This window comes from Sinocyclocheilus rhinocerous, unplaced genomic scaffold (genome assembly GCF_001515625.1).
Source record: "Sinocyclocheilus rhinocerous isolate Xijiao unplaced genomic scaffold, SAMN03320098_v1.1 scaffold21, whole genome shotgun sequence".
Lineage (NCBI taxonomy): Eukaryota > Metazoa > Chordata > Actinopteri > Cypriniformes > Cyprinidae > Sinocyclocheilus > Sinocyclocheilus rhinocerous.
In genome coordinates this window covers 214,268-241,447 of record NW_015641422.1, presented here as the reverse complement: position 1 = coordinate 241,447, position 27,180 = coordinate 214,268, and the positions used below count along the sequence as shown (strand labels likewise).

The window sequence follows — 27,180 nt, the reverse complement described above, 5'->3', positions numbered from 1 at the left end:
GTTTTGTAAAAATCGACGCGTTTCAAAAAGGCGGGGCATAGAGGAGAAACAATAATGTACAGTATGTGGAAAATAATGTGTTTTTTTAACTTTAAACCGCATAAACACATTTCATTACACCAAATACACAAAATAATGTTCTTTTTAGCAGCATCATATGACCCCTTTAAGCGTATCAAAAAGTAAACATACTTGACCACTGATAGATTGACTGCAGTATTTAGCTGTCACACGAGAGCCAAAGTTGTCTCAGGAGACGACTTAATCTGTCATCTCTCACATGTATGAATGCATACAAACATATGACAGCTTAAAGAAAGCATTTGAAACGAGCTTTGAGTGCATGTGTCATGCTTCACAGGCCGTAGCCCTCAAGTGAGCAAACAAGGGAAATGAATCTGAACTCTTTGTTTTGTGTTTGGTTTGTCTTTTTGTGTGTAGGGGGGATGGGGAATGGCTTTTTGGAAATCCTCTTTAAATCCTTTCATCTGTAGTGGTTGGACAGACCACATTCCTCATACCTTCCCTGCCTCTTTCATTGCAGTCTATTGTTTAAGCCGTCCTACAAGATGTAATTCTGAAATCATATTAGCCTTATTAGCGGTTTGCCGTTGGATTCCTGTAAGCCAATTTGGCTCTAGCTTGCTGAAAGAGGGGTGCGGGGGAGGACGTATTGTGGATGTTCATTTAAAGAAACAATTAGACTCTGTGAATGGCGGTACACCAATGGAAGCCACGTATATAGGTCAGAGACCTTTAAAACAATAAGCTCCCCCTCACTGTGAGGGCACCTGACAAATAATGGCACTGGAGTGGAGGCCTTATCTCATTGGTTGCCGGGAGACTGTGGCGAGCTGTCATTTATGTTGATCTGATTGGCACGGTCCCAGTTCCACTCTCAGCTGCTGACAGCCAAAAGTGATGAAGGAGGGAAATATACTGGCCTGCGTCCCATTACATGTACCATGCAATAAATTATGTACAAAAGTTTGGCATCTGAAGACCTTTTTGCCCACCAAGACTGTATTTGTTTGATCAAAGATACAGTAAAACAGTAAAATTATGAAATATTATTTCCGTTCAAAACAACTGTTTTCTGTTTGAATATATTTTAAAATGTAATTTATTACTGTGTGATGCAAAGCTGAATTTTCAGCATCATTACTCCAGTCTTCAGTGTCACATGATCCTTCAGATATCATTCTAATTTTCCAATTTACTGCCGCAACGCGTAAAAAGACATTAAAAGTCATTATAATCAGTAATTATGTCCCCACTGGATGCAACAAATGCTTCGTTTGTTATGGGTTTTATTGGTTTTGTCTGGTCGTGCCGGGAGATGGTATCACTGTATGGTAAGGGGCGTAACATTTCCGTCACACGCTTGAGGTATTCGGCCAATCACAACGCACTGGATAGCTGGCCAATCAGAGCACACCTCGCTTTTCAGAACGATGAGCTTTGTAAAAATCGACACGTTTCAGAAAGGTGGGGCATAGAGGAGAAACAATAATGTACATTATGTGGAAAATAATATGTTTTTTTAACCTTAAACCGCATAAACATATTTCATTACACCAAATACACAAAATAATGTTCTTTTTAGCAACATCATATGACCCCTTTAAAATAAAGTGTGACCAAATACGTATTAAAAGTATTGTTTAGCTAAATTCATACCTTACAATTCATTTTTTATGTAAAAGCTGCTGTAGCTTTCAAATGTAAAAGAGCCAGAAAGAAGAGAATAGTTAACAATTTGTTGTGCAAGGAATTGTTGGCAGTAGTAGATGCAAACAGCACTTATGTTCACTTCGTAATTCCCCTAGAAACAGCACTGCATCAGGGGCACATGTGGCATCTCAATTTCAACATAGTCTGATTTGGGACATCATAATTCTCACATTCTATTTAGGATGCATTGGGACATTGCGCTGGTTTCAATATTTCTATCATCTGACTTAATAAGAAAGCAAAAAAAAAAAATCCTCAAACCTGCGTGGCCTTTTCAAACAGGATCAATGCATTGCTGTGTCTGAAATACTCAGCCAAATGTGTTAAGTTGTTGCTTGCCAATTAGCAAAGACTTTTATCTCCAGTTGCTTTACAGTCCACTGATTAGTGGGGCGATCTCAACTAAGTAGCCTTAGGTTAAAGGGGTCATATGATGTTTTTTTAAAGATCATTATTTTGTGTAAAAATGCATTGCTGTTCTGTTGTAAGTAATCTTAAAGATTCCTAAATGCATCTACTTTCGGAAGGCCAAATGAAGTGCTTTTGCTTTCGCCTAGAAACACACAGCGTCTCCTTGACATGGCTGCTTCAACACTAACTGCGGTTACTGACACCATGCCTTCTTTCTTTGCGTGCACATTTGCGGCGGGATTATGCAAATATTTCCACATAGTGGGGTAGATATGTGGGGGCGTGTTAGAATGAGCCGTTTTAGGGGGGCGTGGCAGAGTCTTAACTTTGATAAAGAATATCTCTTTGGTTTTGAGACTTTAGTCTTTGCAACTTCAGGGATCTTATCTATGCACAATCAGCTTGTAACACTCCAAAGAGAAAGGAAAACTTGAAATCGCATCATATGACCCCTTTAAGTGGTTTGTGTAAGGGCACAATAACGACCAAGCACAACTGTGATGATGGTAGTAATTCTCTAGTTTCTTGTGAGAGAACCTGCATCTTGAACCAGCGTATTTACATCAAAATATGTTGGTTCATTAGTGTCGTCCACCTAATGATTTTGATTTAGTCTGTAACTCTTTGTTAGATAACAGATTCAGCTGACCGGCTTGAGGTCAAAACAGATCCATCTCTCAGCAGAAATCTGTGGGCCACCTGCAAATCTCTGCTGCCGTGCGGTTGAGGAGTTCAGCTGTGAATGTGGGAGAAGCCAGTTAAACCAGATGCTGTTGCTCCGGAGAAATTGACAGCTTGAAGCGTTTGATAGGACCTTTGGCTGAACTTGTGTAGCAAGACTGTGTGACCATGAGGTGTCATTATGTTTTTATGATGGAACATGAAGTTTCATTGTTATATTTCTTAGTTCATTCATAATTTGTTGCTTTTTTATCAAAATATTAGATAAAGAAAGATTACTTTGTCTTTCTGAAGTCCGGTATCTGTTTTTAATGTATTTAGACCTCATCTGTGTGGGTGAGTGAGTGTGTGTTACGTGCTAGACGTGTCTACACGTGAGCGTCATCGTGGCAAACAGAGGCAGCGGAGCGAGGCGGAATCTGAGATATTGGCACACATTTCAGCAGGTCTCATTCAGGAAGTGGGTTGTGAAAGGGTGTGTGTTGAGTACAGGTGTGGAAGACCAGCCTCAACCTGCCCAGACCTTAAGAACACTTTCTCAGTAACATCAGGAAGAAAGACGCTCGTCCTGATGAGGCATGACTGGCTCGTGTGGCCGACACTCCTGGCATCTTAAAAAAACATTTTCGTTGAATCTTTTACTTAAAGACTCCTAATATTTTACCTGCAAGTCTTTGTTTTTGTGTGGGAATGTGACTTCAGACCCTCACCAAAAGTAAACATGAAGAAACCGATTCTTTCAAGAGTTCTAACTTGCCATGAATGCAGTATTTTCTCATTATTTATGTAAAGACTGCAGCATCATTTTCTCTCATAAACCGCAGCATAATTCAAAGCTTAGACTCTGCAGAAAAGCAAATTGCAGTGAAAGCATTTTTTTGCTGTGGTTTGGAATCATTTTCATCATTGGTTTCTCAACATTGTTTTTGCCTTGCATTTTGAATAGTTCATCCTTTTTGGAAGATGCTAGAGTGAAGCTATTTAGTTACTGTTTCCAAACCAACATCCATTTTCTTCTACATTTACCATTGTTTTTATTTATTTATTTGGCTTATTATGATTAAGCTTTGTGAAACGCCAACAGAATGATGGTATAATATTTGAATGATTGAAAATGCTACCATGGTTGTATGGGTATTAAAGTTAATAATAAAGTTCATGTGACACATTTTAATTCTATAACATGACGTATTTTAGATTCAAACAGGATCTTCAACAAAAAAGATAGGGCTGGACTTGGTTTTATCCATTTCTGAGTGAACAGTGGTCTATATGACAGGTAAATAAAGGAAAGGGGCTGAAAAAATAGTAAGGATTGGTGACCAATTAAAAAGGAAAGTAATTTCAGAGGCATGATGAAAGATTATGAAAACAAATTGTATTTTTCTGTGGAACAGTGTGCTCATGAATTAAAGAATCTATGACGAAGAACAGTCAAGAAAGTAAATGAATTTAGAATTTTAAGTAAAGTAGTAAACACTTGCTTTATTTCTATAGTCCACTTTATAAATTCTGCTAACTATGAGTAACATGTCAACTAACTCTCATTAGACTATTAGTAGAGCGTTAGTAGACTGTTAAGTTTAGTAAAACAAATTGACTGCAAAGTTGCAAAGCTACTTATAGTCAACAGAATGGCTGAAGTGGACTATCAAAATAAAGTGTTACCAACTGGGGTAAAACTTTTTTTCAGTTGTAGAGGTACGTTATGTCTTGTTAATTTTGTTTAAAAGTGATTTAATGGAAATAACCAGAATACCCAATGTATTTGTGCCATTTTTTTTAAAATAAAAAGTGGTCTGCATCTACTTCAACCTAAATGCATTTCCCTAGACGTTTCTTAGCTCGACTTGGGTACAAGGAATCTTTTCACCCTGTTTATCTGATTAGCCTAATTTTTCTTTCCTCCACAAACCGCTTTAAAAGGACAGATTGCGTGTGTCATTAACACCTTAATCCTCCCTCATTCCTGCACCCCCTCTAAACCCGGTGCTGTTTGGTGTCACCCGTGACAGTGAGAGATTAGAGAGCAGATCTGGAACATCTCACTTAGCAGCTTGTTTGGGGGGTTGGGATCATCTCAAATGCAGGATGAGGTCAGAGCCAGATGAGGACTCACCCGCTAATCACTGATGAGTCAAATGCACACCGCATGACCTCTGGGAGCGCTGCAGGAGTACAGTGTAGCAGATAGCAAATCTGTGGATTAAATGTAGTTTTAGGTTATCATTGCCCCGTCCACTTGCACTGAATGTGCCTGCTTTGGTTTTTAATACATCATTGTATTGGCATTGCATTATTAACAAAATACACCAAAGTGTCACCTTACCATAGTAAAGCATTAAAAAAAATCTTATGTATAAAGAGTGGTGCCACAATGCCAGGGATCTGCAGGTCATTGCCAGTGTGTTGCTGTGCAGTTTCTGTTGTATTCTGAGTGGTTGCTTAGTTGCCAAGTCAAAAGCATCCCACCCCCTCTAAGTATCCCTGCAAATGGCTTAGGTCCCTCTTTTAATCTAAATCTATGGCAATTGTTTGCCTATTGTATCATCCATCAGACATACATTGTAAGTTTAATCACTTAGAAACAGACTGCGAACCCAAAGTATGAATACCAATAATGGTGACATTTGTATTGGCAAACACACCTAATAATATTTTAAAATTGCGTATCTGTAATTACATTGATTCATCAATGGTGCATTACAAGAAAGGGCAAATCTCTCAGACAACTGTCACTATAAATCTTTCAAAATGCAATTTTATTTCTTCTATTAACATCTTTTGTACTTGAATGATGATTTGGCTCATCACAACTTGCTTTGTTTGTGTTGGGAAGAGCTTTTCCACTGTACAGATGGTGACAGGTGCCTACAAACACAAGGTTAACGTTGACAGAGCATAGCAGTGTTTCTCTTCATTATTGTCTTAAAGGAATAGTTCACTTAAAAATGAAAATTATTCCATAATTTACCCATGCTCAAGCCATCCTAGGTGAATATGCCTTTCTTCTTTCAGATGAATAAAATCAGAGATATATTAACTAATATCCTGACTCTTTCCAACTTTGTAATGGTAATGAATGCTGCCTGAGTTTCTGAAGCTCCAAAAAGAACATCCATCCATCCATCATAAAAGTAATCTATACGACTCCAGTGGGTTAATGAATGCCTTCTGAAGCGAAGCGATGGGTTTTTGGAAGAAAAATATCCATATTTAAAACTTTATAAACTATTATCACTGACTTCCGGCAACTTCTGTGTTCACGAGTTACGACATATGATAACCCTTTGAGTTGTTTGGCTATACTGTAGATTTGTGTTCATATCCATTTTAAAATGTGCCTCCACATTTGTCAGTTCTCACCTTAGCTTCTGTTACGTCTATGTCCTACATCATGCACTGGATGGCTTGAGGGTGAGTAAATTATGGGATAATTTTTGGGTGAATCGTTCCTTTAAGGGTCACATCAGCTTTGATCCTGGTACTAGGTCTGGAGACCCCAGCAAAAGCAAGTATTTTTCTCATACAGAATCAAATGAAGAGGTTTCAACCTGGGCCATGTTTTGTCTTTGTTCATCAGGGCTGAAACTGATCAGTTTCCTCTTACTCATGCATATGAGGTCATAAATGTACCACTGACACACACCACAGCGTGAAGAGGGCAACCAGTGCATCCTGAACCATGTTCTGCTTCCTGACTGTCTTCCTCAGTTCCCCACATCTTTTTGTTAGCCCTGAACACACTTCATAACCAAACATTTACTTTCAACCTCAGTGCTTTACGTGATCACTGGTAATAGCCTTTATTTACATTTCCATGGATGTTACGTACTGGCAGCCGCAGTGATTATGTCATGTAATGATAGGACATGTTTAGTTATGTGTTGGGCCTAAAGGACTCTTGGCAGTCATGTCCTAAACTTGGCCACACTTGCAGAACATATGGGGGGTGGAGAACAAGGTTAAACACTGAGCATATGTTTTCGTGTAGAGATGGTTTATGTGCAGAGCTGCATTGAGAAGCATGTGAATTGCACAGTGGACGTACAACCTGTACATTTGAGCTGAATTCCTTCTTTATCAGGGTAGACTTGGTGGAATGTCTAAAATAACTTTCATAGTTTGGCTACCTGTTAAAAGCAGTCCTAATGCAACATCGCAAAAAGATGGCAAGGGAGCTTAATCTCCCGTCACAGTCTCCACCCTTCACCGCAGCCTGCTAACTTCTCCCAGATGTGTATGTCAATGCACTGTGGGTAACACGAGTTAAAACTCATAGGGGTGTGTAGGAGCCTGCATGTGCACTCGTGAAGGAGGGGCTTCGTGCCTTTAATCTCTCTCAGGGTACAGAGAGAAGCCAAAAGCCATCGCTCCATTCATACAGGGAAATTTGAGTGTGACGGTTTAAAGCAAACACAGACGGACTGTCCCAGGGGGCACTGTCTAAGAGCCATTAACCCTGATTCTGCATTGCGGTGAACCCTTGAGTACCTGTGTCTGCTTTATATGTATATAATCGGATAATATATGCAGTTCACGTTAGAGTTCCCTGTCTTTCTTCTGGTAGTTTGGTCATGTTATGGAAGTCAACGTTCTGTTTGTCAGGGTAATATATAGTCTTCTCATTGCGAGCTGGTTGGCCTCACAGGCAAGGTATTGTCATGCAGAATTGTGTTGAGTAATGCACATCACTTTATTCACTCGTGGCTTCGGTGGACGACTCCCACCAAGAGCATTCTTCACCAGCATGACAGTGACAGCAAGCACAAATAATAGAACCCAGACAGGAATTTGGGCAGGGTGTTTTGGAAATAGGAAAGTGGATCGCATTGGCAGTTTCTCCAGAACACACAGTAGGAAATGCAGGAGAAAATGGGAAAATAAACGGTGTTGGTAGGCGGCTCTGTCTGAGAGCCATTACCCCTGAATCTGCACTGTGGTAAACCCTCGAGTACCCAGGTCTGCTTTATATGTATATAATCAGATAATATATGTAGTTCACGTTAGAGTTCCATTTCTTTCTCCTGGTAGTTTGGCAATGTTCTAGAAATCAATGTTCTGTTTGTCAGGGTGCTGTATAGTTTTCTCATTGTAAGCTGGTTGGCCTCATGGGCAAGGTATTGTCATGCAGAATTGTGTTGAGTAATGCACATCACTTTATTCACTCGTGGCTTCGGTGGACGACTCCCACCAAGAGCATTCTTCACCAGCATGACAGTGACAGCAAGCACAAATAATAGAACCCAGACAGGAATTTGGGCAGGGTGTTTTGGAAATAGGAAAGTGGATCACACTGGCAGTTTCTCCAGAACACACAGTAGGAAATGCGGGAGAAAATGGGAAAATAAACTGTGTTGGTAGGCATAATGATTGGTCGTAAAACTCTTTTGAGTCCTGCTTTTATGAGCATTTGTAAAAAATCCAACGGAACTTGAAAAGGGACCCTTTCAGTGTGCAAGTTAACGAGAGGTGGGACGACATGAACAAAGGCCTGAGATCTCGCCCACTCCTCTTTCGCACACCCACCCGTGGGTGACTGAGGGGGACCGTACTGCTACGGTCAACTGATGAGTTATGCTTCAAACATGCTGTGGGTCATCTCGGTTAAGTTGTGAAACAACTTCTGCATTCTTAGTTGAGGCACTGTGTGGTGGAATGTAGGGTTTATTCCTACCAGGCTCGCCCACCACATCTCCAGTGACCCCTGACACTGGGACTGGGCCCCTTCCCATGGAGCCTAGTCAGGTGACTGCAGTGCAAGGCACAGCATTGAAGCATTACTTTATTCATTTGAGCTGTCTATTTCTGAATGACAGCATATGAGAAATTTTTTCTCTGCTTTCTCTGGGCAGAGTTAAATGTTTGTAGGCCTTGTTTGCCTAATCTCTGCAACCACAAGACAAATGATAGTTTGAAAATCAATGTTTTTCAAAAAGAAAAAAAAATACAGTTTTGCCCTCAAGTTAGTATTGTAGACAAGTCCATAACCCAAATTTCCACCATTTAGTGCCTAAACCTTTAATGAACAGGATTGTGGTTTGCAACATTTGTTGTAATGAAATAATGATTTGGGCATGTTGTTCATCAACTATTGACTCAACATCCCTCTCTTCTATGAAAACTGCCAATTAATGAAACCTTCTTGGGCAATATTGTTGCCTTTCTTGAACCTCCTGTAGACTTTGTTTTCTGTCTGGTAGGCACTGGGCCATTCACTTTCCCCTGGAAATGTCTGGAAACAGCCAGCTGTCCTTTGATCATTGAACTGAATTTGTTTTCCCATCATGCATCAGTGCAGTGAGGATTACTCTGTCAGGAGTAGTTTAGGCTTGGTGACTTATTGGCTTGCCCTTACTCTCAGTCCCATTGGAGGTTAAATAATCCACATTGGGTCTGTGCCGATACCAGCCCGTACTGGTCACCGGGAGACAGAATGGAAAATCCAGTGGAGTCTAGTTTCTGCCAGGCAAACCTAAAAAACACATTCATTGCCCCAACTCCAAGTCCCAGCTTCCAGGATCAACTTTGTATTTGCTTACCTACAAATTACACCTTTCACCAGTCCCTAAGTTCCTACATGTTCCGTTAGATGTTCAAAGTTCTTCTCAGAAGAAGACAGTTGAGGGTGGACATTTGGAGAACAGTACCCTCCTAATGAAGGCCAGAAGCAGAAACACTTCAATGTGTTTCCTATCAAGAGACTTGCAGTTGTGGCTGAAATTCCAGGACATAATAAAAGCCTGTCTGGACTAAAATAATCAGGCCGACAAAGAGTCAAACTAAGAACAACTGCGGCTGGATGCTTTGAGGAAAATTCGGAAGCTTTGTAAAACCATTTTAAAAAATTGATTTGAGAGTAATTGAATACAAGGTGGGCATTTTCTTGCCTTTATTTCCCTGAGAACTCATGCTGGGAAGTCAGTTAAACTTCCACTGGAAACTATACCTTGTATCCACAACGAACAGTCCAGGTGTGGTTGCTGTCTGACTCAGCACAGAGGGGGATAAAAACATCATAAGCAAGTTATGTTACTGTTCAAAGAGAAGCCTTATTAAAACACTCTGTGCTACTCAAGTTATATTCTATCATTAGTCTCACAAGTACCTCACCAAGGTAAGCAGGTCCCTGTCCCTATGGGGGCATTAAAATAATGCATTTCTGTTTTAAGATGTGTTGTGTCAGTAGGACTTGTGATCACACTTGATCTCTTAGGGTGCTTTCACACCTGGCCCGTTGTTTCGGAAACCTGGCGCGTTTCCCCCCTTAGCTCAGTTCGTTTGGGCAGATGGGAACACGGCAATCGCGCTCGGATACGCGCCAAAACAATCGGTCCGAGATCGCCTGAACGAGGTGGTCTCGGCTCGATTGAAAACGAACTCTGGAGCGGTTCGGTTGTAGTGAGAAAGCAATCCGATATAATGGACCAACGAACCAGGCTATATCACAATGTATAATGGGTAATTACGTAAATTCCGTGAAAAGCATTAGCTTTGTTGTTTTGCTAATACTTCAGAATGAACCTGTGAATGTCTGTGGGTGAGCACGTCTTCGCCATTCAAAATAAAAAAGCGCACTTTTTCATTTTATAATGCCGTCTTATTGCTCTTCTTCCTAGTAGGTGCATTTTAAAAATGTTTTCCCAATGAATCCTGGACTCCTGCTCAAAATGATAAATTAATATAAGAACAGCTACAAAAAAACAATAAACCCGCAAAGCTGTTGTCGTTCCATCCTGACGGATGACAGCCGTGATAGCGGTGGAATCCCGGAAAATAAACTGTGAAACTTTGACCAGTGAGAGAACAGTTTACTCGCACGTGACTTGTATTAACAAATTTGGTCCTTTAGAAACTTTGGCGTGTGAAAGCAAACCGCACCAAGAATAAAAAGCAACATTGTAATAATTGTAATCCCTGTTTTTTTTTTGCAGGAAGGAGCACAATTGAGCAGACACGACTTTTTCTAAAATTTTAGACATAAAAGTAAGATTTGAAATGGGTCTGTAATTTGCCAGTTCACTAGGATCTAGTTGTTACAGCACTTATCAGCATACATCAGAACATGCAGATACCTTAATCTCTGCTGAATACCTTCAACAGGACCGTTGTGTTCTGTCACTAGTTGAGGGTACGTTTTTGTAATGATGGCCTCAAAGGTGGCCTCATGTTTTGAGTTAACTTGCCAGAAAAAGCATGTTACATCAATCCATGGAGCATCTGAGGGGTATAAACCGTCCGGCAGGTCTGATTAGATTTGCTTGCTTGTCCTCATCAACTTCATATGAAGCTTTACTTTCCAACAGTACGAAGGCTGAAGTTTAACAAACTGATCCAGTCTCTTGCTTTACCATGTTTCTGTACATACTTGAGGCTTAAGCTTCAAATGCAAAAGTATTAACAGTTGTCATTCTTGTTTACTCTTGCAGAAGAGGTTGACTACAGCAACTTTGGCACCAACACTCTGACCCGGAACAAGAAGGCCGTGGTCACTCTTCGCAACGACCTGAACCGCAAACGGCCCCACATCCGCATTGGCATGCCTCAGGATTTCCGTCCTGTGTCGTCCATTATTGACGTGGACATCCTTCCTGAATCTCACCGGAGAGTTCGACTCTACCGGCATGGCTCGGACAAGCCCCTGGGATTCTACATCCGTGATGGAACCAGTGTCCGTGTCACACCCCACGGCTTGGAAAAGGTCCCAGGTATCTTCATTTCCCGTCTGGTACCTGGAGGCCTGGCTGAGAGCACGGGCCTGCTGGCCGTCAATGATGAGGTCTTGGAGGTCAATGGCATCGAGGTGACAGGAAAAACGTTGGACCAGGTGACTGACATGATGATCGCGAACAGCCACAACCTTATCGTGACCGTGAAGCCGGTGAACCAGCGCAACAATGTGGTGCGCAGCAGTCGTATCTCGGGCAGCTCAGGTCAGTCATCTGACAGCAGTGGTTCGGTGGGATACCCCGCCATCACCGCTCCCACCGGTGCCACTGCCATTTCTCATGGCTACAGTCCAGATGATCTGGAGAGTGACGAGGAGTCGGACATCGTAATTGAGAGCAACATGAAGCGCCCATCACGCCGCTCCAATGCCTCGGTGGCTTCAACTGCATCCCGGTCCCAGCCGCAAATGACCACCGTGACCCCTCCCAGCCCCCCTACGCAACCCCAAACGAGGCCGCCATCCACCGTGTCCACAGCCTCTTTCCACTCTCAACCGAGCTTTAACGGCACAGTGCACAATAGTTTGAGTTACAAGTTGCACAAGGACCTTACCCTCCAACACCACCCCTACCACAGCAGCAACCCCGCTATGCGGGAGAGCAACGGCAGCCTACACAAAATCCTCAGCAGCATGAGGACAGACCCCCGTCACAGCCTGGTTTTACCCAGAGGAGGGGTGGAGGAGGATGGCACAGTCATCACTTTATAATACATAGTCACATAAAATCCAGCCCTCCCAGAGACTCTGCCTTTCAGCCTGGGACATCAGACTTGACTTTGAACCTCACCAAACTTTTAAGGGTTTTGGAAAATGAATAATTTAACAGAAACAATATCTGCAATTTTATTCTTTTAAATGTTTGCTTTCCCCGTGTTGTAATGTCAAAAATGTTTCAGATTTAGTGGTATGTGTCTCTTTTTCTAAGCAGAGCCACTTTTTTATCTTTGTCTATCAGTGTTTCTCAGTTCTTGTTTTGAGGTTAATTTTAATCATGTTACCTAAATATCTCTTGGGACCAGAAATTGGGTTTAAACCTGTGCGTTCTGTTGTCTTCTGTTTACGGTTTGTATTTGAAAACAAACATTTGCCCCGGTGTAATAGAAAAGCCAGTTGCATTAGGCAAATGCCAAAATGAATTTACACTTAATCAGAAACACAAATTTTTGTTTGCCTTGCCCAATCCAAGTTAATACCTGAATAGTATTATTATTAATTATCATATTTTTTAAGTGATAAATATGTATCTGCTGTATGTTTAATACATTTATATGCAATAAATATACTATTTGGCAGATACCCTCAGAATGTTGTTTTCCAAATATATGAATATCACTTGTGTCAGCATTCAAAAAAGGCTTTTTGGAAATTGCAGAAAATTTGTTTAGATGACCATCTCAGTTAAAATATCATAAAATATGCTGTAAGACATTAACTATTATGTTGACTTTGGTCTTGTAGGGTTTTATTTGACTTGGTTTCTGGTTTATTTGACTGCAGTGGAGTGTAATGGTCATCACTTATAGGTATTTCACACTTGTATGTCTTCTTGAAGAGCTTTTGACTTCGAGAGTACAACAGAATGTGAGTCTGTTGGTTCTCTCTGTGTTTAGTCTGTACACATATTTTCTGTCACCTCACTGTTAATGAAGCCTCACCTCTGACCTCCACTCAAATCCCCACAACAGAACAGAATGCTGTCTCATAGTAGTCAATAGTAGTCATCTTTAATGGCTTTTGTGTTAATGCAGCCACTGAGCATACTTAAAGGGATAGATCACCCCAAAATAAAAATAAAATAATAATTTACTCACCCTCAGGTTGTTCCAAACATGTATGAGTTTCTTTCTTCTGTTGAAAGATGTTTTGAAGAACCAACAGTTGACGGTAGCCACTGACTTCCATAGTATTTTTTTTTTTCCAGTCATTGGCTACCATCAACTGTTTGGTCACCAACATTCTTCAAAGTATCTTCTTTTGTGTTCAACAGAAGAAACTCATACAGGTTTGGAACATGTGAGGGTGAGTGAAAGATGCTTTTTTTTGGAGAACTGTCTCTTTAAGTCCAGTAAAATTTCAGGTATTAAATGGATAGTCTTATATCATCCTGTTATACAGTGGGAACGCACAGTTTATACCCAGTAGTTTTGTTTATAGAGAGAGAGTCTGTGGAATCATTTTTGTATATAATTTAAAACCACTGTGGATGTACCTTCTTTTGCTTTTAGGTTGACTGCATTGTTTTTATCTTCTTGAACAAAGACTTACCTTCATATCCACCATTTTTGTGCCTTACTGCCCCTCCTACAGACATACTAAACTCAAACAGACAAAGTATTTGGATCTGACCGCTGGAAATATTGTCATTTTGGTAAAAGCAAGGACATGGTACATAACACGTGCGTGTGCGAGTCGAAATACATTTGTTGTGAGTCGCCATCTGCTGGTCACTGCCTGAACTGCGTCTCTTTTGCTGAAAATCACATTCTTTGTTTTGCATTAATACTTTTTCATTCGTATCACTGTTGATGGCTTGGTTCGTCTATATGTGTATCCATTAACAATAAATAAAATTAAAAGAAATCCAAAACAAGACGAGCTAAAAAGCACATTACTAAAGAAAAAGGGTACAACAGATTATGTCTTAAGTCAGTCGTGTCAGGACAGTTTCAGTGTCATATTTATGGTTTAACGCAATATATTTCAGTGTCTAAATGATCCTCATAGCACAATATATTAGTCAGGCAGTCAAACCACATTTAAAATGGTAGTTTAAAGCCTTTTCAGTGCAAAAAATACATGTGAATATTGTCTATATTGTTTTTACTGATGTCAGTTGTTGTTGTTTTTTTAAAGTGCATAATAAAATTCAGAGATGGATAAAATGCATTTTGTTGTTCTTTCATTACTTTTTTTACGACCAACGATCAGAGATCTGTTCCCATGTCAATATGTATGAGCTCCTAAAAAAACATTTATTTTGTGTTTGCGCACACTCAGCGAATAAAAGCTCATTCTATTCTGTTTCACGAACCATTTTAACTGAAATAATTTTATATGTGACCCTGGAGCACAAAACCAGTCATAAGTAGCATAGGTATATTTGTAGCAATAGCCAACAATACATTGTATGGGTAAAAATTATCAATTTTTCTTTTATGCCAAAAATCAGGAAATTACCTGCCATATTATTTGGCATGCTTTAAAATGATACAACTGGTAACAAATGTTTACTTCCTTTTTTTTTTTCTACAGAAACCTGCTAGCCCGAGAAGGCAATCACAAAAACATCAAGAGCTTCCCAGTGTATTTAGGACAGAAGATTACTTTGAACCTCAGTCTGAGCAGTAAACGAGACTATCGTATTGAAGGTGATTTTCTCAGTATTTTTATTATTATTATTTTTTTTTTTGCATCCTCAGATTCCAGATTTTCAAATTGTTTTATCTCAGCCAAATATTGTCCTATCCTAACAAACCATACATCTATAGAAGGCTTATTTGGTCAGCTTTCAGATGATGTATAAATCTCATTTCAAACATTTAAAAAATGTTACCCTGGTTTTGTGATCCATGGTCACATATAGGCCTATCAATACCATCATTGGACAGGAAACGCCAATGTCAGCTAATCTAATATAAAATTATACATATATAGATATAAAATTAATAATTACATAATATAACATTAATACTTTTACATAATCTATCTACTGTGTTTTTTAGTTTGACCCTTGATGTCACATGACCAGCATGTGGCCGAGCCGTTCTCTGACTGGCTGTTAAACCCGCGCATGCGCACATGCTGCTCTGCGTTCACTTCCACATAAACAAGAGCAGTGCAGTGGACAGCGAAACATGGAGCATCGCTTTGACCGGGCGGCAGCGGTGCTGTCACCGCTGGAGGAGTCCAGCGCCGAGGTGAGCAGAGACAGCGGCATCGTGTCCCAGAGCGCCAGCAGCCTGTCTATGGTGAGCGAGGCCCTGAGCAGCGGCACAGTGTCTCAGAGCCCGAGCTTCGGCGCTGCAGTGGCCCAGAGCCCGAGCTCAGCAGCCGGAGAAACCCAGCCGGAGCAGACACAAGACGACGAGCTCCTGAGACACACCGCCATCACTTACTCCTCTTATATCAGAGCCAACGCGGAAGAAGAGGTAAGGAAACACGAATGTTGTGCCTGTTTAATGTAATGCCCAAACACCAATTTACATACGCGCAAAAAAAACTAAATCTAATCAGGACAGAGACATTTTTTTTTTAATTTGACAATGAAATTTGTTATTATATTATATTATACAACTTGGTTAATATATTATTATATTATTACGTAAGATAGTATGCTGTTCTTCTGAATATTAGCACAGCTGTGATTTGGACAAACTACAACAAATGTGCTATTGCTATCCAACAAGTATTTAAACAAGAATTGTATACAGTGTTGGGGGTAATATATTACAAGTAACGCAAGTTACGTAATCAGATTACTTTTTTCAAGTAACTAGTAAAGTAACGCATTACTTTTTAATTTACAAGAGAATATCTGAGTTACTTTTTCAAATAAGTAACGCAAGTTACTTTTTTTTTTTCAATTTATTGATTGACAGCTCTCCTGTCCCCATGTTGAGAGAAATCAGAAGATGTTACTGTAGTTCAAAATAAATATGAATATGCATTAATTCATCTCACTCACACACAAAAAAAACACATTCAGTATTCCTCAAAATGAATAAAAATAGTGCAACTCCGAATATGACGCAAACCTGCAATAATTAAATGTTAAACAACACGCATATCCTTTATGTATTTAATCCATTCTATTAACCAATGTCTTTGCTTCTGACCTTCGATGATCACGTAGTGGTGGCCAAAATTATTAGAACACTAGTATTTTCACCAGCTACAAAATGGTTTTAAGACAGTTATTACCTGCCCAGATTATATTACATTTTAAAATACTCGTAATGAGACTACAGTTACTTTTTTATTTATTATGTGATTACATATTATTCACACAATAGCAATACGTTATTAATTATTTATTGATTCTCACTAATTCTTCTTTTTATTAAACTCCCAAACTCACTGCAGTTCCTTCACGAAGCCCAGTTTAGGAAAATGAGATGTAAAATTTAATGCATTTCATGTTGTTAATAGCAACGATTGGAATATATGTTCTTTCTCTTTGTAATTTTATATCAGTATGGTACAAGATTATTAAATCTTTGCTTGTACTGTATATTGTTACTGTACTGAACTAAAGCAAATGCTTAAAATATTATCTAGATTCTAGAAAATACTGGCCTTTGAATGAAGTATCCAAATCCATTAGTAGAATAATGGCAGATATATAAACAAACTTTACACAAGTGCCTAAAACTTTTAACAGTACTGTAGCTTTGCAGGTAGGTTTCTTTAAGCATCAGCATGTCTGAAAATGTAAACATACAGTGAGTTGGTAGTGTTTCAGTATTTGTATCATTCTGCTTGTCTATGTTAATTATAAACTGATTAATTATATATCTTGAATGCCATGTAAGTAGCTTTGGATAAGCCATATTTATTTAAAGTGCGTTAGACATGTTGACTTTCAGTATATAGTGAGTATAATATCAGATTCCTCACATAACACTTTATAATGCTTATTGTAGAAGTACAGTCCTGATCAAAGTCCTGTATGTAGATAAAGAGAATCGGGTTAAGCAAATAATACCACATCTCTGTTTTTACACCATGTTTGTTTGAGAAAGTATGTGAACCTGAACATTGTCTGTTCATATGAAGAGATAATTGAAGTCCGTTGTTTTAATTAATGGGATTTTAGCACTTCTGCTCTGTTGAAGAACATAAGCCCGGGTTTTTTAAGAATTGAATGGAGAACAATATTAAGACATTTAAAACCACTGTTACTTTGCTTGGGAGTGGTTTTCTAACAAGACTCACTCAAAAACGGGTCATATCACAAAGAAATTCAGGGGAACAGGACATCTGCAGGCCTCTAGATGTCCTTCACTGATGGAGAATACAGGAGATTTGGAGAAATGTAGCATTACATCTCTTGCTCATCAGTGGATTTTCTGCAGTGAATGGGTGCCGTCAGAATGAGAGAACTTTGATGACCAACTAAAAGTCTCTTCCACGCATCTGTATACTCGTCTTGTTGGAGCACAGAGCACAGTGTAGTTACTGTATCAGGCCTAATTACATTGCAAAATTAAAAAAACTAAAATTAACTGGAAATATGAAAGTAAAAGCTAATTTAATATGTTAATAAATACTATAGTAGTATATGAAAAAAATAACTAAAATAGTTTAAGAGTCAAGATCCCCTGCCTTAAAATATATAGGCAGCAAAGTTCTGGGTAGCAACTGATTACATGGAATCTGATTACGTAATCCAGATTATAAAAATGTAATACTTATAGGCTAATCAGATTATATTACATTTTAAAATACTCGTAATGAGACTACAGTTACTTTTTTATTTATTATGTGATTACATATTATTCACACAATAGCAATACGTTATTAATTATTTATTGATTCTCACTAATTCTTCTTTTTATTAAACTCCCAAACTCACTGCAGTTCCTTCACGAAGCCCAGTTTAGGAAAATGAGATGTAAAATTTAATGCATTTCATGTTGTTAATAGCAACGATTGGAATATATGTTCTTTCTCTTTGTAATTTTATATCAGTATGGTACAAGATTATTAAATCTTTGCTTGTACTGTATATTGTTACTGTACTGAACTAAAGCAAATGCTTAAAATATTATCTAGATTCTAGAAAATACTGGCCTTTGAATGAAGTATCCAAATCCATTAGTAGAATAATGGCAGATATATAAACAAACAAAAATAAATACAATTCAAATTTGATTCCACTATAAAGTTTCTTCTACAGCAGTGTGACTGCCATAAATAACTACTTTCCCTCAAATGTTCTTCAGACCCCCTAGAAGCCTGCTGTTGCCCCCTTAAACCCCTGCTTTAATAACCACTGTGACCAAAGGCGTTGAACTGACAAACCTGCAAAGACATTGTTAACAGTTTTTTTTTTAATAGATTCGAAATGACACCTCACAGGTGGTCAATGAGAACCTACCACAGATACAAAGAAAATCTGAAGAGATGAGAGAGATTTACCGAAAAATCGACAAATTGGAGGTAATAATAACTTTAAAGGGGTCATATGCATTCATGTTGTATTGGTTAAAAGAAATAATTCCAATAACTCCACATGATCACACCGAATACATTTTCCCTGCGTAAGGAAATGGTCTGTTTGACCAGTGAACCACTAGGACCAGTTTCTCTATACTTTAGTCAGTTTTTAAAAGCTTCATACTGTGTGAAATGCAAAATTGCTTTGGTCCAAAAGACGTTCAATGTCTCAGTCACAACAACCTCCAAAACTAGAGGCCAATTTACACATTTAAATACTAATTTCAAAACTGTTCAACTCCAGATCAAAACCTACCATTATGCAAAACTGAATAAGACAGAAATCTACATTTTCTACAGTTATATTTAAATATATTCCAAGTCTAAAAAATATTAAATTACAAAATTATGCTATCAAAACAATTTGATGTAGCTGAACACATACACATTTCATTTTATTACCATCCATACAAAAGGGGAATCATTTTGTACTGTGAATAATAATAATAGGAATATATTTGTACATGTGAGTGGCCCGTGTAACAGTCGATAACAGTAGAAAGTTGTTGTTTTGCAAAGAAAAGAAAACATGGTTTAATGTTTTTAGGTCATATTTTATGAGTAACAAAGTGTGCTTGTTAGGTGACGAACTTTGCTAGTGTTATGAAAGAATAAGTTGATTGTATATAAAGTGAAGTAGTTTTAATGAATTTTTGGATGCGAAATTTACCGTTGTGCCAAGCTGAAAGTTGGTAAGAAGATCTGTGAGAACTGTGAAGGGTTTCGAAAGAGTGGGCCAATTATTGAAAAAAAAAAAAAAATAATAATAATAAAAAAAACTGCTGTTCACAAAGCGTCACAAATTGCAAGACGGAAAGGGTTATTTATGTATTCATTTAATACAGCGGTGGGATAGAAATAGTTAACAATACTTTAGCATACAAATTAAACTAAAACGTCTTAAAAGTCATAGACATAATGTCTGTGTTAAAAGTGATAACGCTAAGGAATCGTTAAATCGGCTCTTTGAACAGGTTCATTCAAATGAGCCAAATGAATCACTTTCCAACGCTACCGGGATCTCTACACGCTACGCTGAACAGTCACATGACCTTGAATGTCATGGCAACGTCTCTTTCTATGGCTCTGGCAACGTCTTTACGTTCGACCAACACTCCAGTCTAGTAGGTGGCGGTAATGCACCTATGAGATGAGTTGCCAACCGCCATTAAACCTGAAAGAAGAAGAAGAAGAAGAAGTTACGTTCGACCAATCAGCAGCAGCGTCTGCGGCTTGTGGGAAGAAACGAGAAACGCCGCACATGTGTTTCATCAGCCGAGCTTCGCTGAGGAAGAACGGGCAGCTTTCCCATCTCAACCAATATAGACCAAATCAAGCATCTTTTACAGGTATTACTAGTTATGTGTGATTTTAGTTTATGCTTTTAATATGCTCATATATGTGATTAGACATGCATCAGTCGGCTATCTGTCCAGATCTCAAATCACAGCAGCTCTTCCTGCTATATATGCTTTACAGCTGCAATAAGTGTACTTTAATGTAATAAACGAACAGCGTAACATATATTACCAATATACTGCATTTACAAAAGTCCAGTGATGTTGTAAGGTTACGAAGATTGTGCTGTTTTCCTGTTCAAGCCAGCCATGTGAGGACAGGTTTTACCAGTCAGATAGCCTATTATTTGCAGGATAAATGCACCTATTATTTACAGGAAATAAGCTTTTATGACCATATTAAGCACGCATGCTGATGCAACTAATTCACTCAAGCTGCTACTGCTAATCATTAGCGGCTAACCTTGGCAGCTGTTACTTTTTCCTAAGAAGGAGGAAGCTTAAATGTAACTTGGTGGCAGTGTTGGGTGTAACGCGGTACTAAGTAACGCGTTACTGTAATTAAATTACTTATCCACTGAAAAAGTAAAGTAAGGGATTACTGTTCATTTTTAAGTAATTTAATTACAGTTACTTATAAAGTAACATACTGTAACATAAGTAACATGCGTTACATACTGTAAATAATTTCAACAGTTCTAAAATCAATATTGAATTTGAAATCTAAATTTACAGTCTAAAGATAAAATTGAATGCAGCGTCTTTAACCCTCTGCGCGCCGGCGCGTTCACTTTCAGTTTTTCCTGATTCACAGAGAAACCTTAAATACTCAGATAAGACTAAAATCAATCGAATCTAAAAAAGGGCCTACTTTTATTTGTGTACACTGACAATAACAACAAAACATTGTGCTTTTGTAAAGTAAACAAAGCAAACAGGGTGCGCGTTCTGCCGTCTAGGTCTCCGTGAGCATCACAAATGCTCTTTCTAGCATCACAAACTCAGCGAATACTTCACACAGAGACATGAGAAATATGTCTATAGAAAGCTTGAAGTGTCTACTTTTAAATGAATGAATTCAAATCGAAAACGGATATTCTCTGATTATGTAATCCATATGAAGCTAAAACCAGGTACAGTCTTTCCCGTATCTGAGCTCATTATATGCAGTCACCTGCGCGCAAACGCCCTCATCTAGATACAAGAAAATAGATTAAAAAAAAATCAAGATTCATCTAATTTTCATCGTTTTTGAAAGAAGACATGCTATGAGGTAAATAAGCCGGAATTTGGCTTTATTCAGCGGAGGAGATAATTTCTGTAATTTATTCTTACCTACATTAGTTAACGTGTTATTTTTACATAAACCTGTACGGATTTTACTAGTTGGGCTTTTCCTGAACATCTTGCCAAACTGAAATGTATTGTTTAACTTTTCTTAAGCATTTTTGTTATTCAGATATTTTGTATTTCTATATTGTATTGGATTTCAGTATTTCTATTTGTTAACCAACGAAGGTTAATTTTTTTTATAAAGTATTACAGTTGTTTTAAAGCTAAAAGGCTAAACTATTCTATGTTTGACTCAAATTGAAAGAATAAAGAGTTTAATTTCTATTGTCTATGCTTTAAGGTTTATAGGGATTTTAAGATGTAGCCTAATTAGCGACTTGAATAATTAAGCTACTTATTGAGTAACTAAATAACTTTTCAGACATAGTAATTAGTTAAGTAATTTAAATACAATATTTATGATGTAATTTTTGAAAGTAACTTACCCAACACGGCTTGGTGGCAAAATATATGCAAAGTTTTAATTTATTTATTTATTTATTTTTAAGTTTGTGCAGTGCTGCTTCTAAAAGCCGCTTCTCATAGTACAAACAGTGGATTTAATTGAAAATAATTGTCAAAGCACTGTGAAATGTATTTTTCTAATATTTAAAAAGTGCAATATAAAAAAAAAAAAAAAGAATAAATAAAAAAATAGATTATGATCTTAAAACTGAACTAAACAGGCTGGCATTATTGATGTGTCTTATCTGTGGGTACATGGCTGCCAGTCATCTGTGTCAATCACTGTTTGGCAGTTTGTTGAAAGGCCCCGCCCCTTTGAGAGATCGCCCAATCATCAAGGTGGGACAAAAATACAGGGACTGAATGTCCAATGAGAAATCAGATTCTCTGTATAATGTTAATAGAGCGCAATAGTTCCCACCCCCACGTTTTCAACAAATTGGTTCAGAAGTGAAAGCCTTCATGAAAGAGCTGTTAAGAACCAAAGCAAACAGCTACAACGTGAATCACATTACAAACTTTAATTTGAAGCAACAAATACATGTAAAATTGACAAAAGACTGCTAATAACTTTGAGGGAAAGAACTGCAATCCCTTGAACAAATAATCAAATTTAAAAAGAGAGAGAAATAATAAAAACAACTTTTTGATTAATATATATAAAACAATATATTTTAGGTTTATTTAAAAATATGCATATATAAATGTACACACATATTTAGTTTGAGAGTGTAGGAAGACTACATAATTTACAGTGCTTCATATGAATTGATGGGTCCTAAAGTGCTCTTTTGGCTCCATTTGCTTGTTTATATTCTCTGATTGGTGGAGATCCTCTGCAGAATTGTGGGTAATGTAGTTCACTGGGAATTCTGCTGTTAAACAATTATCAAAAAAATAAATAAGTTGAAATAATGCTGGCAGATGGCTTCAGCAGAAGCATATACCATCGATGAACAACCTCTCAGCACACAGCAGGTCAGTCTTTACTGGTTTATAAGTTATTGTTCAAAATGTATTTCCTTATGAAGAAAATGAATGGGATTTTTAGTTCAGAAACCAGATTTTTGCACTCTGTAGCACTCCTACTGAAGCACCACTTCCAGACGGGAGCCACAGTGACTTATTTAGAGGCTCTTGTCCAATGAACATCAGTTTTTGCTCAACTTAAATGATGAAATCAAAGAATATTGTTAGTATTTCCATGGCACATATACAAAAACCATGGTACTCTTGTGGTCTTGAATTCATGTGTGGAAATATTTGGACATGATTACTTTGGTAACACATTTTATGTTCTTATTAATCCGCAGCATCAGAATGTGTGGTATATGGGCCTTGTTTGGTAGTGATGAGTGCCTTTCAGTTCAGTGCACCAATGCCATGAAAATCGCTCATCGCGGCCCAGATGCTTTCCGCTTTGAGAATGTCAACGGTTTCACCAACTGCTGCTTCGGGTTTCACCGCCTCGCTATCGTGGACCAGCTGTATGGCATGCAGCCTCTGCGAGTCAAGAAGTTCCCCTATCTTTGGCTATGTTACAACGGTGAGATCTACAACCACATCAGGGTAAGTAGTTTTTGATATTTCTGCACCATTTTTCGTTCTGATTATATCCATTCATAAAAGTTTCTTCCACTTATGTGCCTGATATCCAGTGCTTGGTAGATTACTTACAAAATGTAGTCCTTTCAAACACAACACAAATTACATGGTGATTAATAATGATAATTAATACTTTTAGATTACTTAATATACTCTGACTACTTTTTGATTACTTTTAGATTACTTTTGACCTAACTTGATAATCACATTGATTTGAATAGGATTATGTTGTAGCATATTGATATAAAATGGAAAAAGAAAGAAAATGTATTCCATTCTTTATCAACAGCATGAAGTGCATTAAACATCACAAACCCCAGTTTGGGAAATTCTAAGGTAACGTGAAGGAACTGCTGGAGGTTCGTAACTTAATGAAAAGCTAATAATCAATTAAATCTTAAAAATGTAAAATAAATAAATGATCAAAATAAAACACTCACTAAAAAAAGATTAAATATTTCTCTTATTTATGCTGTTGAGAGTGTGCCCTCTCATTTTTCTGTATAATTACATTAATTACACATCTTGAAGAGATTCTGAACGTATACAAGTAAGAGGCTTCTTCAGAAAGAAAAATTTAAAAGACAAAAAAGAAGAATCTATGAATTATCAATAATTTACTGGCATTTTGTGAATATTAAGTCATAATGTAATCAATAAAAAAGTAGCTAGTCTGATTATGAATATTTTAAAAACTTTATATAGTTTAATTTAAAAAAAAATCTGATTACATAATCCAGATTACATTAAATCAGTTACTTCCCAGTACTGCTGATATCTGGTATCTCTTATATCCCTTCATGGTTTACCGTAACATCTATTGTCCAATCTTATCTTTATAGCTGAAGAACCAGTTTGAGTTTGAGTATCAGACTAAAGTCGACGGCGAGATCCTTCTGCACCTGTACGATCGCTTTGGAATCGAGAAGATGGCCTCCATGCTGGATGGCGTATTTGCCTTCATCTTGTTGGACACGGCTAACAGGAAGGTTTTCTTGGGCAGAGACACATACGGCGTGAGACCGCTGTTCAGACTGCTCACCGACGACGGCTTTCTAGCGGTCTGTTCTGAGGCCAAAGGTATAATGAATCATGGATAACTAATTGGTGTTTTTGCTCACTTTGAGCACACTGGATTACAGAATATGATTTGAACAGCCTTATGTTTTACCTTTGATTTAATCCAAACAGGTTTGCTAGACCTCAAAACCTCCATGTCCACTCCTGCAAAGATCACTGCCTTCCTACCGGGGCACTTTGAGGTGTTTGACTTGAAGCTCACTGGAAAAGTGGAGTCTGTTCAGATGGATCGCTTCCACTGCTGCACAGAAGAACCCAAACACGCCGCCTATAACATCCTGGAGGGTCTTGGCACAGGTAGATGCCATATGCAGCAAAGTAGTAATTCATAATACTAATTCGTTATGCTTCGTATGACAAACAGATTTTTTTTTTATAAACTGGAATAAAGATACCCATTGTTAACTCTATTTCACCAAATAGTAATTAGGCTTGTGACTACACCACAACACAACAAATTTTGAACAGAGCTGTAAACATGTTTGAGTGTCTAAATACTTACGTTAGAGCTCCTTTCACTGATCTAAACCCGACTGTCTGTCTGTCAGAGCTAATGCTTCAGTCTGTCGAGCTGTACCAACATTACAGCCTGTCACACTGCACTAATGACAAGAGCTGTTAAACGATACAGCAACCTAAGTATTTAGACATTCGTGTGATACTTAAAATGTGTGTCAATGTCATTGCATTAGATAAAAAAATATCAAAATTAAATGTCATCTGCTGCAGGAGCTTTTCTCAAAACAAAATGTCAAACAAAAGTTATGACATTCAGACAATTGAGGCATAATTTTAAGTGAATAAATACTCAAAATGCTCTATTTCTTATTTCCAGTTCTGTGTCCAATTCAGATCTTTTAAAATAAAATGAAATGTAAAAATAAATAAAATAAATTGCTAAAATAAATAAAATGCTAAAAATGAAAAAAAAAAATAATAATACAAAATAATACTTAAAAACAATAAATAAAAATAAATAATTAAATAAATAAAATAAATTGCTAAAATAAATAAAATGCTAAAAATGAAAAAAAAAAAAATAATAATACAAAATAATACTTAAAAACAATAAATAAAAATAAATAATTACAATAGTGGTAGAATAAAATAAGAAATAAAATAAAATGATGAAATAAAAATAAAAATAAAAACTATATAGCAAATCTCAACTGCCTGATTTTTATGTTGCAAAATGTAACTATATTTTTGCCCAGCTCTATAATAAGTTGGATATATGAGAATGTCTGAGTTTATCTGCATGCATACAGTATACTCGAATAGGGCGATATACTATATAGCAAATCTCACATTCTTGATTGATTGTATCGTCACGAAATTCTATAAATGTAATATATATATATATAATTTACACAAAATGTAAACTAAGTTATTGCCAATTCTAATATACTAAATAAAGATAAGGCATGACAAAAACACCACCATTTACTGTACTGTCAGACTAAACTAAAGAGAAATTAATTTCTTTCTTTTCATCAGGCTTTGAACTGGAGACGGTCAAGAGCAACATTAGGATCCTGTTTGAAAGTGCAGTAAAGAAACGCTTGATGGCTCACAGAAGAATCGGTTGCCTCCTCTCAGGTGCCTGTGCTCATTGCTTCGGTTTACTGGTTTAGTTACTCTGGATTATTTTCTCACATTCAGCCTGTCCGTGATGGGGTTTTTTTTCCAGGTGGTCTCGATTCAAGTCTGGTTGCTGCTACGCTAGTGAAACTGGCCAAAGAAGAGCAGCTCCTGTATCCAATTCAGACGTTTTCCATCGGTGCAGAAGACAGCCCAGATGTTGCTGCTGCTCGCAAGGTCAGTCACACTTTACAGCTCCATAGCCTGAACACTGGAAGCTTGTTTTGTGAGGATAGGAAGTGTTAAACCATTAGAGACACAATCTAAGGTATTTTTGTGTGAGATTAGATGTTTGATTTAAACTGTTATCTAAAATAATAATAACCTACCATGAAAGTAGCACATTTTAAACTCATCAAATGTGAAAAAAACAGTTTTTATACATATTTAGTATAAAAATATTTAGAAATGATTTTCAATCCAGTTAGGTAAAAAATATATAGTTTTTTATTTGAACAGATTTTGTTTATCAGAAACATTGTGTCCCACATTTTGTATGCAACCTCCATTACAACATTCCTCAAAATTGTGACATTTAAAGATGTGAAATTTATTTGGTGGTTTTCAGCATGACAGGAAGACAATTATTCCCTTTTTTAAAATATATATACACAAAGTGGATTCATCAAGCTTAAACTTCAACCTAAAGTTATTGTTAAAAAAAAAAAGAAAAAGAAAAGAAAAATAAGAAAATGATCAAGTAACCTTAATTTAACTTTTAATTGTAATTTATAACATTACATTTTAATGTTTATTGTTAGACAATTACAGAATCACATACATCAGGGTTTTAAACTGTATTTAGACAAAGCTGTATGTTACACATTTTTATAATTGCAAATTGTTTTCAAATCTCATAGAAAAAGGTTAGAAAATTGAAATAGCTCAAATAATATTTATTGTGACTTGAGATTGACAACCTTTTCTAAAGGTTGACCATTAGAGAAAGATAGAAAAAAAGTGTGTATATATATATATATATAT

At 37.3% G+C, this 27,180-nt stretch overlaps 2 protein-coding genes across 2 annotated transcripts in view; both read left to right on the top strand.

Annotated features, from left to right (window-relative positions):
- The window catches only part of LOC107754812 (partitioning defective 6 homolog gamma-like), a 43,471-nt gene extending 30,094 nt beyond the window's left edge, over window positions 1-13,377 (top strand). Inside the window, exon 3 of the mRNA XM_016571401.1 lies at window positions 11,256-13,377. Within this exon, the coding sequence (XP_016426887.1) occupies window positions 11,256-12,265 (1,010 nt within the window). The 3' untranslated portion in view covers window positions 12,266-13,377. The remainder of the gene's footprint in view (window positions 1-11,255) is intronic.
- Window positions 13,378-19,996: 6,619 nt separating this feature from the next.
- The window catches only part of LOC107754811 (asparagine synthetase [glutamine-hydrolyzing]-like), a 12,935-nt gene continuing 5,751 nt past the window's right edge, over window positions 19,997-27,180 (top strand). The window contains exons 1-6 of the mRNA XM_016571400.1: window positions 19,997-20,124; window positions 23,184-23,439; window positions 24,318-24,555; window positions 24,667-24,852; window positions 26,053-26,154; window positions 26,246-26,373. Of these exons, the coding sequence (XP_016426886.1) occupies window positions 23,191-23,439; window positions 24,318-24,555; window positions 24,667-24,852; window positions 26,053-26,154; window positions 26,246-26,373 (903 nt within the window). The 5' untranslated portion in view covers window positions 19,997-20,124; window positions 23,184-23,190. The remainder of the gene's footprint in view (window positions 20,125-23,183; window positions 23,440-24,317; window positions 24,556-24,666; window positions 24,853-26,052; window positions 26,155-26,245; window positions 26,374-27,180) is intronic.